Source organism: Aptenodytes forsteri, unplaced genomic scaffold (genome assembly GCF_000699145.1).
Source record: "Aptenodytes forsteri isolate BGI_AS27 unplaced genomic scaffold, ASM69914v1 Scaffold58, whole genome shotgun sequence".
NCBI lineage: Eukaryota > Metazoa > Chordata > Aves > Sphenisciformes > Spheniscidae > Aptenodytes > Aptenodytes forsteri.
The window spans coordinates 2,473,798-2,485,892 of record NW_008794093.1 but is presented as its reverse complement, the minus strand read 5'-3'; the positions used below and the strand labels follow the sequence as shown (position 1 = coordinate 2,485,892).

The window sequence follows — 12,095 nt, the reverse complement described above, 5'->3', positions numbered from 1 at the left end:
ATGTTTTTGGCAAGGATTTAATTATCTTAATTGCTTAGTTTTCTGCTGGTCACAGGGGTCAATAGACTTTGTAAAATCAATTCTTTGACTGGAACTTTTGGAAAAGACCTTGCCTCCAGTCCAGTTCTTATATAGTGGATGTTTAGTTTTGAACCTACTCCAGATACCACACCATACCATAGAGCCTCTCCTTACTTCCATGACAGTACAAGAACCTGTAGAAAAAGACCAGAATCCCAAACTGCAGCATTCTGGAAGAGAAATGTTTGCAAACTGTGGTTCTTCTTTCCATAGGATCTGTCCCCTTCTGGATTTTCAGGGGGCTTGGTGGAAAACTGGACCAAAGGAAGCATCATAAAATTTTGTCTTACATCTTTAAAGATCTATTTTTCTTTAAGTATACTGGCTTTCAAAACAACTGGTAGCATCTACAAAGGAAACCAGTTGTATGACTGTACTCTTAATGATCGCTAATCTTGCTTAATCCTGTTTTGGATTTTCAGCTTTTATTTGCTTCATCTACTTTTGATGTTATCATAATAAACAGTGTAATTCCGGGCGTTTTAAGGAAAAGGTCTTTTCTTAAAAATAAAAACGTTTAAGGTTTGGATAGCTTGTGGCACTAGTACTCAGCTTCTATCCCAGTTTCTGTCCACCTGGTTAGAATTAAAGATGCATATCCACTGTAGTTAGCCTGCTCAGATAAACAAGTTAAAGTATTGGGAGCACTCCTGTCAACAAAGCTCAACCCGGGTTGCAAAACTTGCTAACACGGAGGTGGAAAGCAGCTTCTATAAGTGGCTCTTGGCACAGTTAGCCCATGCTGCTGCAACCAGCAATAGACATGTGCCGCAAGTCAAGATGTTCTTCCACTGGGGCAGTGTCACTGATGTGCTTCCTGGTTGTCTCCTGGTTTTCCAAAGGAAACGAGGAGCTGTGGCATTGCGTGGGATGAGTGTGCACCTTTCCCTGCCTGCAGCACCAGCCTGGCCCTGGCTGTAGAATCTGCTTCAGCAATGTGGAGGGAAAGGGGAGGTGGTGTCCAGTGCAGTTTCAGTCACCATTTCTCTCTTCATACGCCTTTACCCGGGGGTTGTGTTCACTTTCAGCCATAGCTCTTGGTGTTGAAGCTGGCTCATTTAAAGCCAGAGTCACAATAGTGTAGTGCAGTTTAGGCATACGTATGCAGTGTTTTAAACCTGAGCTAGCTGAAAGGGAAGGAATTAGAGATTTGCCTGCCTGTGTTAGAGCAGGGACAGAACAGTTTGTGTTACAGCAGCTCATTCAGGACTAATCCAGTTGTTCTCTGTATCACAGCTGGCTGGTCTTGCACCCTGACTTAGCTACAATATACTTGATTTAACTGTTGAAGTGTCATTAGATAATGCTCTTCCTGCAAGGCCGTGAAGCAGGACCTGATTTTTGCAAGGGAGCTTCAAGAGGAAAACAAGTCAAACTCCTCCCCTTTGCTAGCCTAACAACCTGGAAAAAGTAGGTCAGAGTTGGCTGGTCTTCCAAGTCCTACAGGCTGCACATGCAGATCTTCACGTCTCCAGGAGCCATAAAATATACTATATGCATAACAGAGCAAAGCAGAGGAGGAACACTGGAATTATCTTGCAGGAAGGAGATAGAAATGTTCCCATTTGGACCCATGCTGCTCCAGTCTGTGCTAGGGTGGCCTGGATGGGCAACAGTGTCCCAGGATGACCAAGCTCTGTGGCCTTCAGCAACCCCTTTTGATTTGACTCTTCCCAACAGCCCTTGTACCAGCCCTACTGTTGGTCATATCCTGTAGTGGTCCATGCTCCATCACCAACCATAGCAGCTGACTGGCTCTAGAGCCATAGGCTGGTACTGAAATATGTATCTTTAAAAAATGTGTATCTTCGAAAATGAACAATACTGGTAACAACTGCTCATGAAATGTCTACTGCAGATCTTAGTCTAACATTGAGGCAACAGTAGACTAGATTTCAGTTTCCCTCACACATGCAGTATTTTTGCCCTGGTTAGCCAGAAGCAGTACTGGGAGGTGAAAGTTGTGTTGGAAACAGGCTCATGTGTTCCACAGTGAAACTGATCCAGAAAATGCTGCTCTTTCCAGCTGCAAAAATATCTTTTCGATGAGAACTAAATTCTGTCTCTGAACACTTGCCATGTAGTTATTGAGGCAGGGACTGTTTCTGTGAAATGTTAGTGAAAGCTTGTTTTCATCCTAGAGGAAGGCTCTCCTGTTACTCTGTTACACTGTAATGATAACATCAAAGCAGTCATGCTGGCTTAGACCAAAGATCCGTCTTGCCTGATATTCTCGTTGAAGGATCTCCTTGTCTCCCTGCCCTTGCCATGCTGTGACCAACTGCAGCCCCAGGAAAAGGGAGCTTGATGGTGACTGGGAACTGTTTACGTTTCATGTGCTGTCGTGTCTCCAGGCAGAACTTCATGGTGAGGCTCTCCTTCAGGGTTGTGGACACCACTGATTCTCCAGTTTGAGCCTTTCACTCCCTCCATTTAGGAGGGGTCTCGCTCCTTTTATTCCATTTGTCCTCTGTAATAATTTGATTTCTTCCTGCTTTCTTTTCTTTTCCCTCTCATCCCCCTTCCCAGGGAGCGCTTTGAAGCTGTGTTAGGGTTGGGCTAATGCCTGATTCTAAGAAAGAATCAGGAAGAACATCAGTCATAGTCAGATACAAAGGAAAAATACAAACAGGGTAAGCATGTGATACTTCCCGCTGATCCTCTCCAAGCACTCAGCTGTCTTCAGTAAGGGACTCCCTCAGCTGGATGTGCTTCTGATGTAATTCGTAGCCCTTACTGAGTTTCTCTTGCATAAACTTCACTGGTTTTCCTTGAATCCACGTAAGTCTTCTCATCCACAGCTCCTTTGATAAGGAGTTCTGCAGGTTGCTATTTACTGCATGAAGACGACTTTTAATTTGTTTTGAAAACGTGTTTTTAAAAGTGTGATTTGAAGCATCCTCTGGTTACTTGCATTTTGCAGGATGCTAACTGTCCCACATATTGGTCTGTACCAAAAAAAAGGTTCTTACGCATAAATAAATGTGCTAATTTATATATTTGTGACTGAATGTGTTCTAAAAGGGAGAAAGAAAACCATTTAACCTTCATCACTACAGAAAGGAACACTTTTGTAAAGCCTGTCACTAAAAACTATGCTCTGTCAAAGTGTCTGACCAACAGTGTTATAGGACAGTTGAAATACCGGGAATGTCTACTTAATGCTAGGTTGTGCCATGCTTAGTTGGACAGATTAACTCAGGTGCACAATCATCCCTTTCCCTTTATGGACCTGTTAACGTCGGTGTACATATGCTGTTCTGACTAAGTGCTTCGCAATCATTCTTCAGTCCTGTAAATGAAATGCCTGTAATGACATGACTGAGCAGCGAGGTTGGGGCAGACACAATCCACAGGTGTCACTTCGTTTTTGAGTTTCCTGTAATTGCTTGCAGTAGCAATGATGATGGTTTTACTAAGATGTGATGTTTACGTAGCCAACCTGAGCCTATACTTAGCTACGGTTCTGCCCAGTTAGGACAGCTCCAGGTTTTTAAAACGTTCCTGACAATTGTCTGAATTAAAAAGTCAAGGGAAGAACCTCTTCTCACTCAAAGGCCTGGAGGCTGCACTTCAGCAATATAGTAAATCAAGCTCTAGGGCTGCTGGTAGAGGACCAAAACCTCTAAAGCCTCATGATACCAAACACAGATCCAGTGTAAACTTGTTGTGTGGATTCAGAAAACGTTGCCAGTTTAAATTTGTTTTAGCAGACTTTATGCCAGACTAGGAATAATCTATACTCCATCAGCTAACATAAATCTGGAATAAAAGTCATATTGTGGGTTTTGAGTAACTCACCAGGAATGTGATGATATGCCTAAACCTACTCTAGACCAAATTATCACTGCCCAGATCTGGCATTACTGTGGACCCACAGTCATAGCTGAACTAGGCAGCCACACCGCCTGTTCCTTCTCTCCTGCTTGTGTCTTTGTTGGCAGAGCGAAATGCTTCACAAGTTTAACACTGAAAAAGCTCTGAAGAACTAGGCATTTAATTAATTAAAAAAATCCCCAAACCCCTTAGATTCTGGCACACTACTAGAAAACCAGATTTTTCTCTGGGCTATTGCAAGCTAATGTTTTAGTCATTTTTCACTGCTGTCTGCAAAGGGAATTGTACAGATAACCTAGAGAAGTGAATATTTTTTTGGTGGTGTCACTTTTACAAATTCGGTTTGAACCTAGTGAAGGGTTCAGCTGACTGGTTTGGGTTTTTTTTTTTTCCTTTCAAGGCTGGATCACCAAAGCTGCTAGTGATGTCCCACCCCACTAAACTGGGTGGTAGTGCACAGCCTTTGCTGGGGGTTCAGTTCTTAAGTAACAACACCGGAGATGAAAAGCACTGTAATACAAGGCACTAATAATCTCTAATAAATGTATTACCCAATCACAGGATTTCTCATAGCATAGCTGCTGGTTTGGGAGCTGCCTTACTTCAGTTGTAGTCACCTTCCGCTCATGAAATCTTGCACTGCATCATCCCCTTTGCAAAATCCCTCTTGAAAATGAAGGCCAAAAGCCCTTGCATTTCCTGTAGTACCTTAAACACAGGCAGCAAATAACCTGTCGCCTCCTCCTTGGGACCCCTTACTGGTAATCTCTCTGTGTACTTCTGGATATTTTAGGTTCCCTGTGGCCTTCTGGCATGTCTCCAGACTCTTAGTCTAGCATCACTATTACTGCTAGACTATGAATTTGTCTGTTTGAAGACTCTCAGAAGTATCTGCTCCAAATGAATGGGAGGCCTGAATTTGTAGTGGACTCAGCTACAGTCCTTTTTGAAAATGGAAATTCAGAACATATCTAAAAAGACAGATCAAAAGTTTGGTCTTATTGCTGTTAGCTGCTGCAGTGTTTTATGCTATTGAATGGAGGGCTTGTGATTCTGCAGTTGTGGTAGTTTTTAACGCAAAGATTACCTAAGAGAGTGATGAGATGCATTTGTATGTGGCGGCCTGACACAGCCAGTTCTCCTTCTGGCATTCCCAGGCTCCACCTCTTCAGGCAGGGGAAGAACTTGGTTTCCAAAATCACACTGCCAGCCTCTGCAGCAAAGACTCTACATACTTATTTGTTGCCTGTGAATTGGGAGGGAGGGTACACCAAGCCGATGTCTTACCCTGAGCGCCAGCACCCTAATTGGACTGTTTACCATCCCCTCCATCCCGTCACACAGCCCGGTAGCATTGCTGGCTGCTGTATGGGAGACCTTGCGGCTCTGCCTTTTTTCCATTCCTCCTTGCCCGTCTGATACTGAATTAATTAATCAATTAATGGTGCCTATGTTCTCCTGAACACAGGAGACATCTTCTTTTAGGGCCTTGTGTTAGTATGTCCTTTCACTAATGTGCAGCAGAGCAAGGGTAAGCCAAATCTAATAATTCATATATTTGTTAATATGTGGTTTGGGAAACATTAATTATTTGGGAATTATTGATATTTGACAATTACTGATAAGTACTGTTTTTAAGAGTTCCCTTTTTTTAAGCTGGGAAATCACATTAACCTGGGAAAAAACATGATTTCAAAATTCATTACATTTTCACCTGACGGTGGCAGAGACCAAATCGTGTTTTTATGCCACTGTGAAGCATATTGTCCAGTGAGCCCCATAAAATTCACTATTTGAATAAAAATTCAGTTATTATTTTTAAGCACACAACAAAACTATGTTTCTGGCCTAGGAAGAGATTCATAGTAGCTCATGCCAGGCTTGTTCACTGTGATTGATACTACTTAATGTTCAACCCATTGAAAATGCCTTGTGCCCCCTGCTTTGGGTTTCTCTAGGCAAACGGTAGGTTTGATAACTTCCATAAAATTCAGAGGAGCCCTGCAGCCGGACAGCAGCGAGTATGTGCTGCACAGCCTGCTCGAGCTCCCTTCCACAGCCAGAACCACTTGCACATAAGGCACAGCTGGCATTTTTTAGCTTCATTCCCCTTGGAGGAGAGGGAGGTAGTTCAGCAGTTCCCATTATTAGCTTGGCCTTGGTCAAGCTGCTCAGCTGCATGTAACTTCATGCTAACCAAGTTGTACTGTAGTGCAGTAAGCCAAAAAAAATGGTGGAAAGTAGACAAAGATGGTCATTTGGGACCTAGTAAGATTTTATGAACGGCGTTGCACTTAATGGTGGAGGATGTTGGTTAACCAGAAGGCAAAAAACTCCAATGAACCAAACTAACATAGTTCTATAAGGAAGTTCTGCCATGTACTTGCTGGAATATTCCTGTAATTGCATAAATGTGGTATCTGGAGATCATGGGTCCAAAAAATCTGGATCCAGATTTACTTTCTATAATGGTGATGCATATGTTAACTGAAATTAAAGTTAATATAGTTTTATTTAATATCCATTATGATCACAAGTGTTTATGACATGCTCATGTGGAAACAAAAGACAAATTCTTATAGTGCAGAATTTTTCTGTAGCAAACCAGATTTTGGAATACTTCAAGAACTTTGCATTTCTTTCAACTTTTGATGGACAAATGAGATAAATTTTAATGTATGATGGTAGTGGCTTCATCCTTGGGATTTTATATTTGAACAGGCTTTCTATAGTTTCTTTATGTCTATTATGCTATTGAAATAATTGAAATCGGAATGAATGAAATATAAATAATATGTCTGAAATATTAATTATATTAATATGGGGGCCTGATGACAGTCATCTCACCAAATTAGTAACATAAGATCAAATGGTATCCAGTTATTGTAGAAAATTTTACAGGTTTCTTTAATAGACAGATTGCTTAAAGCATTACTCATTTTTAATGTGAAAATGATTGATCCTAATTAATATCTACTGTGTGTTTCACTTCATGATTCATAATGTAATTTAGAGATAGAATTCTACTGCAATTACTTAACCAGGAGATAAATCAAATGAGGAAAAGTCATTGAATCCTTACTTCCTACCTTTCAGCCGTTTCTTAAGCCAGTGTGTTTAAAAATAACAGTTTAGATGCTGACTCTGCTTTTGTTATTGGATATCTGTCTTCAGCCCCTGGAGATTTGGTGGATGCTGTAAATCTTACAAAAGGATTATTATGAACATTTTGTTAATTACCTTTATAATTCATCTAGCTATAAGCTGCTAATTGCAGGACCCTCTGTTAGTTCCATTGACATCAATGCTGAAACTCTTAATTTTATTTTTTAGTGTAAAGGTGGGGTTTTAGATACACTTGTACTTAATTGTCAGTTCATATTCATTTTTTCCTGAGAAATACTAATGGAGTCTGATCCCTCTATTCCAGAGCATTACGTATGCCGTTATGTCTGAAGCTCTTTGACACTGGGAGAAGTACGACGTTTTAGTTGCACGCACATGTTGAGGCACTTTCTGTAAATAGTCAAAGAGTTCCAGGAAGAGAGGAATATGGAATCATACCATGCAGTCACTGTCTTATGGTAGTGCATGTGTCCGTTTGCAAACCTTCCAAACTTTACCTACATTAAAAAGTTGAGATGCACTGCAGATAGCTAGCCCACAAATTACGGAGGAGTCATGTGAGAATGCTTGCACAAAGAATAGCCCAGAGCCTAGCTGAGCTGTATAGAAACTTCGTTTTCTTCAGAAGTGTCCTGAGGAAGAAGTACAAATTCTTACGTGTTGCTTCTTTTGAAAAGTCTGTGGTTGGTATTTCAAGTAGGCTGCTAAAATAAAAGAGTAATTCCACGACAGTGTTGTCTCTACATAGGTAATTCTCTTGTATTGATTACACTTGCAAAACATCAGCTTTTGACTCATAAACCATTTCATAAAGATGCTTCCTTTTAAAATCAAAAACATAGATAACAGCAGTGATCAAGCTACTTTTCACTTACGTTTTCAGATTAGTTTTTTTTGAAAAACATACCTGGCAAATCAACTAGGAAAAACACAAACAGGAATAAAGACATCCGTGCAAAAGGATACACACTCTGTCTGTTTTTTCTGCGTTTGATAACTTTAATGTTTTGAGATACATTAAGTGAATACTTTTGTGTTACTTGCCAGATTGCTGGTAGCTAGTTTTTGGTTCCCAACCAATAATAAGGAGTAAGATTTTGATTACTATAGTATAGCTTATAGCAATATCTTAATCAGAGCACACAGTCTTCCAATATTTTTCCTCTTCATCTGAAGAAGGAAGTTATAAAAGAATAGATTTTAATTTTCTTAATTGAAAATAGCGCAAAATAAACTTTCAAACATGAAAGGGCAGATGATTAACTCTTTGCCTCGGGTTAAAAAAGATAATAAAGGCAGGGAGTGAGGGGGCGGCTTGGCAATACTGAGTTACGAAGACTGATTTTTCTAAGTTTAGTTGTTCCGTGCCTTGGGTTTAGTTTCTGTTTCAACACTTATTTGGAGTCTGTCCGATAGGAAGTTAGTAATGGCATCCGTATGCCAGCTGTGCAGTGGTATGGGGTTTCCACAGGCTTCGGGATTTTGAATACAGATAGGAAACCATTTGCTGTTTGTGTTTAAAAGAAAAAATTAGAGTTTTGTAACTAATAGTTAGGGCTGATCGCATAATCGCATAAAAAATTAAATGGAAAGGGAAACATTGACGTTTTGCCCAGAACGCTGTTCAGCACCAGTGTTTTGGTTAAAAAACAAGCTTTTGTAGCAAGTCTCTTGGCAGAGCAACTCTGTAATGTTTATTGCCAGAGTAGTGCTTGATATCCAGACTTACCAGATGAGATCTTGTCACTTCTGATTTCGGTAGATATTTTGCTCTTTAGTTTCAAGGGGCCTTGATTCCCTTCTTTCTGGCACAATTTTGTGTAATCATTCAAGGGAGCTAATGTATTCAGTAAAAGTTGGCAATTAGTTACATCTGCCAGTGAGAAAACAGATTTAAAATACACTTGGGGGTTGATCCCCCTGTTCCCCTGACTTTAAATAAGAGACAAGATCAGACATAGATTCTTAGGAGCTAATAAAGTTTGCTATTTAAGGGCTTTCCACACTGATCCCCAACTTGAAATAGCTGCTTGTTAATTATACAGGTAGCAGTGTGACCTGCCAAATAGTAGCAATTAGCTAAGCCCCACAGATACGGAGCACAGTGTAAAACTCTCTAAGAAGTTCTGGGGAGTGTTGTAGCAGTCCAAGGAAATTCTCACACAGTGAAATCTTTGAACCACAAAGTCTATTCACATACAAAATTTTAATTGAGGGAGCCTGAGTCTAGAGGAAGGTTTGTTTACTGTCCCTAAAGTTTCCCTAGCTAGAGGAATACTTAATTCAAAGCATGACCCTTGTGTATTATTCTGCATCTCCAGGGATATTTGAAGTATTTTGTGGGTAAGTTCAGTATCTTTTATGTTTGGTGATGGCATCAGAAGGCACGTTAGGTCTGGCTGATGTTCCCCACTAGAATTGCCAGGAGGCCAAACGTTTTGAGTTTTTTTTCCGTTCTGCCCTGGTACACGTACAGAACCTCCTGAGTGGTTTCAGAAAGCCTTTTTTTGGTTGTTTGGTTGTTTTTTTTCCAAAAGATGATTGATTCCCATTTGAAAGTATCAAACTTTTTCGTTTTGCTCTTTCCCTCCTTCTCCCAGCTGAAATGACCATGTGGTTCTGGGCCTCAGCAATCTCACTGATAACGTTTTATTGAAATCCAAGAGTCTCTAAAATCATTTGGCTTTGCTGAAAAAAGTATCTTTAGACTTAAAGTGTGTACAAGGAGGAATATTCAGACCTGTTTTACCTAGTAATGGGTTTTAATCTCTTTCAACAAGAGACCTTTAAGGAAAGGATTCTTGTTTGTGGTGGGTATTGTATTTGCTTGAAAATGTTTCACTAAAGCAGAGGACAAACTTTGAAGAGAGGATGCTGGAAAGATGTGCGTGTTTTACCACAGCAGAGCAGGTAGCTTTTCATGATCACCAAAACCACAGAAATAACTTCCCATGCTTTCCTGTGAAGCATCTGAGCAATGTTTTAGAGAAATCTGTAAAGGACTACATCAGCCTTGGCCCAATTTGACAGAAAAAAAATCTCATCGGACAGAAAAAACCTCATTGGACAGAAAAAAATTACATGCTTTAACCGGTTGGAAAAGTAGGATTTTTAGGGCTGCCAGCAATGCATTCTTTGCTCTCAGGAATGGCTATTATTAGACACATCAGATGAGTTTTGTCAATGTGCATTTTTCTCCCACTGATAATTCTAATTAGCTATGGTTGGCATATGTTTCTTTATTTTCAGTTAGTGTTCTGCACAGTTGTTATTCAAATATACTGTGTAAATAAGATCTTGATTCTGTGGTAACCTCCACAAAGCTCTGGTGATGGCAGTGGCTTCAGATTTGAACAGCTCTCCTTACGCTGTGTTTAGCAGTACATAAGTGGCCCAACTGATTTCCTTTATGATAGCCAAACCAGCAAAGGTGAAAGAGGATCCCAAACTGTCTACCAAGTTGCTTGTTTTCATTAACTGAAGACTGTTTTTGTGGAATACTTACTTCTGTGACACAAGCCAAAGTAATTAAAGGCTAGGAAGAGAGGAAGGGGTAAAAGCTTTTAAAAATAATTACCACTGCCTGGTGGAAGTATACATATTTCCAATAAACTTGAATCAGTCCCAGTGCCATTCTGTTTGTTCAAAGCTTTTCTCCTCCCCTCTTAAAAGCATAATGTCTGTTTCTTTTTGGGAGATTGTTAATATCATTGTATCATTCATGTCATTATATTTATGTAATTTATATAGTTGAATATTTTTCTGTCATAGACCATGAGGTGATCTGTGGATTCACATAATTGTATTGATTATTACAACCCAAACTGGAGTTTTACTTAACTTGAACATCTATTTTGCTCTGTAGTTGACACTCCAGATCCCTATGTGGAGCTGTTCATCCCATCCGCCCCTGACTGCAGGAAGAGAACGAAACATTTCAATAATGATGTGAATCCTGTGTGGAACGAGACCTTTGAGTTCATTTTGGATCCCAACCAAGAGAATATTCTTGAGGTAAATCACATGGCTGAGCTGCATCTGTGAAAATGTACAATGTCTGGAAGGTTAAAATAACAGTAGCTTGTACATGTATGGCATCTGTTGTCTCAAGATTACAACTTTTTTTTAAACGTTAAAGGCTGGTTTTTGCCTTTAGGCATGGTGCTAAGCAACAGGTGTTGTATAAATTGTATTATTCAAGGGGTAGCCTTGAGAGTCATTACAAGATATGCCTCTGAGTCATCTCTCGGACTGCTCCTGAGGAATAGTAGCTTACTATTCTTCACATCAGCCATAAATTATTTTCTCCCTGCTTCCTACACTGTTTCAGCTATTATGGACAGTGAATAGGTGGGGGTAAAGTCAAGTCTCTGCCCATTCCCTGCTTCTCCCTGAGGAGACAGAAAGCAGAAGCATGGTTCTGCTGTCTCCCCTATGCCTGGAGCCAAGGGCCGAGTAGCCCACCCAGTGATGTTTTGGGTACTCTTATTCCATGTGCAGGCTTGTTGACTAAGCCACCATTAAGTCTCAGTACGTTAAGCCTTTCCGGGTTATATACAAAAGGTGAGTGTTAAGTGTAAGTATTTTATAAGTGGGCATGGCAAGCATTTAAGGTTATCTATAGTCCTTTGTTAGTTTGGTTCTTCGTAGGGGATGGCCCTAACATGTGAAGTCTTCTGATCCAAGCTTATGGAGTTTCAGTCTAAATGGCCAACTGGGACAGAGGTTAAAGCCTGTGAAGCTTTTCATTGAGCTAGTAACCATAATCTCTTGAACATAAACTGTTCAAGATCTGAAAATTGAATTGTGCTTCCTACAAGGTTCCCTGTGTTCCCGGGGAGAGGGGTAGGTTCTACAGTTCGGGGAGGAAGAATCCCACGATCAGCTCAATGGAGCATGAAGAACTATCATATGCATCCTGCACAAGAGACAGCAATACTAGGGAATTCACAATGACTTCACTACAGCTTTGCAGAAAGCAGATTACCCAAAATAGCTTCCACCAGCTGGTCAGGTGCAACAGTCACCTGAGTTGATTCTTACTAAATGTT

The 12,095-nt window shown here is 40.4% G+C and overlaps 1 protein-coding gene across 1 annotated transcript in view; it reads left to right on the top strand.

The window, feature by feature from the left end:
- PLA2G4A (phospholipase A2 group IVA) overlaps positions 1-12,095 on the top strand; it is a 68,319-nt gene that overhangs the window by 12,021 nt on the left and 44,203 nt on the right. Inside the window, exon 3 of the mRNA XM_009275073.2 lies at positions 10,910-11,058. Coding sequence (XP_009273348.1) covers positions 10,910-11,058 — 149 coding nt within the window. The remainder of the gene's footprint in view (positions 1-10,909; positions 11,059-12,095) is intronic.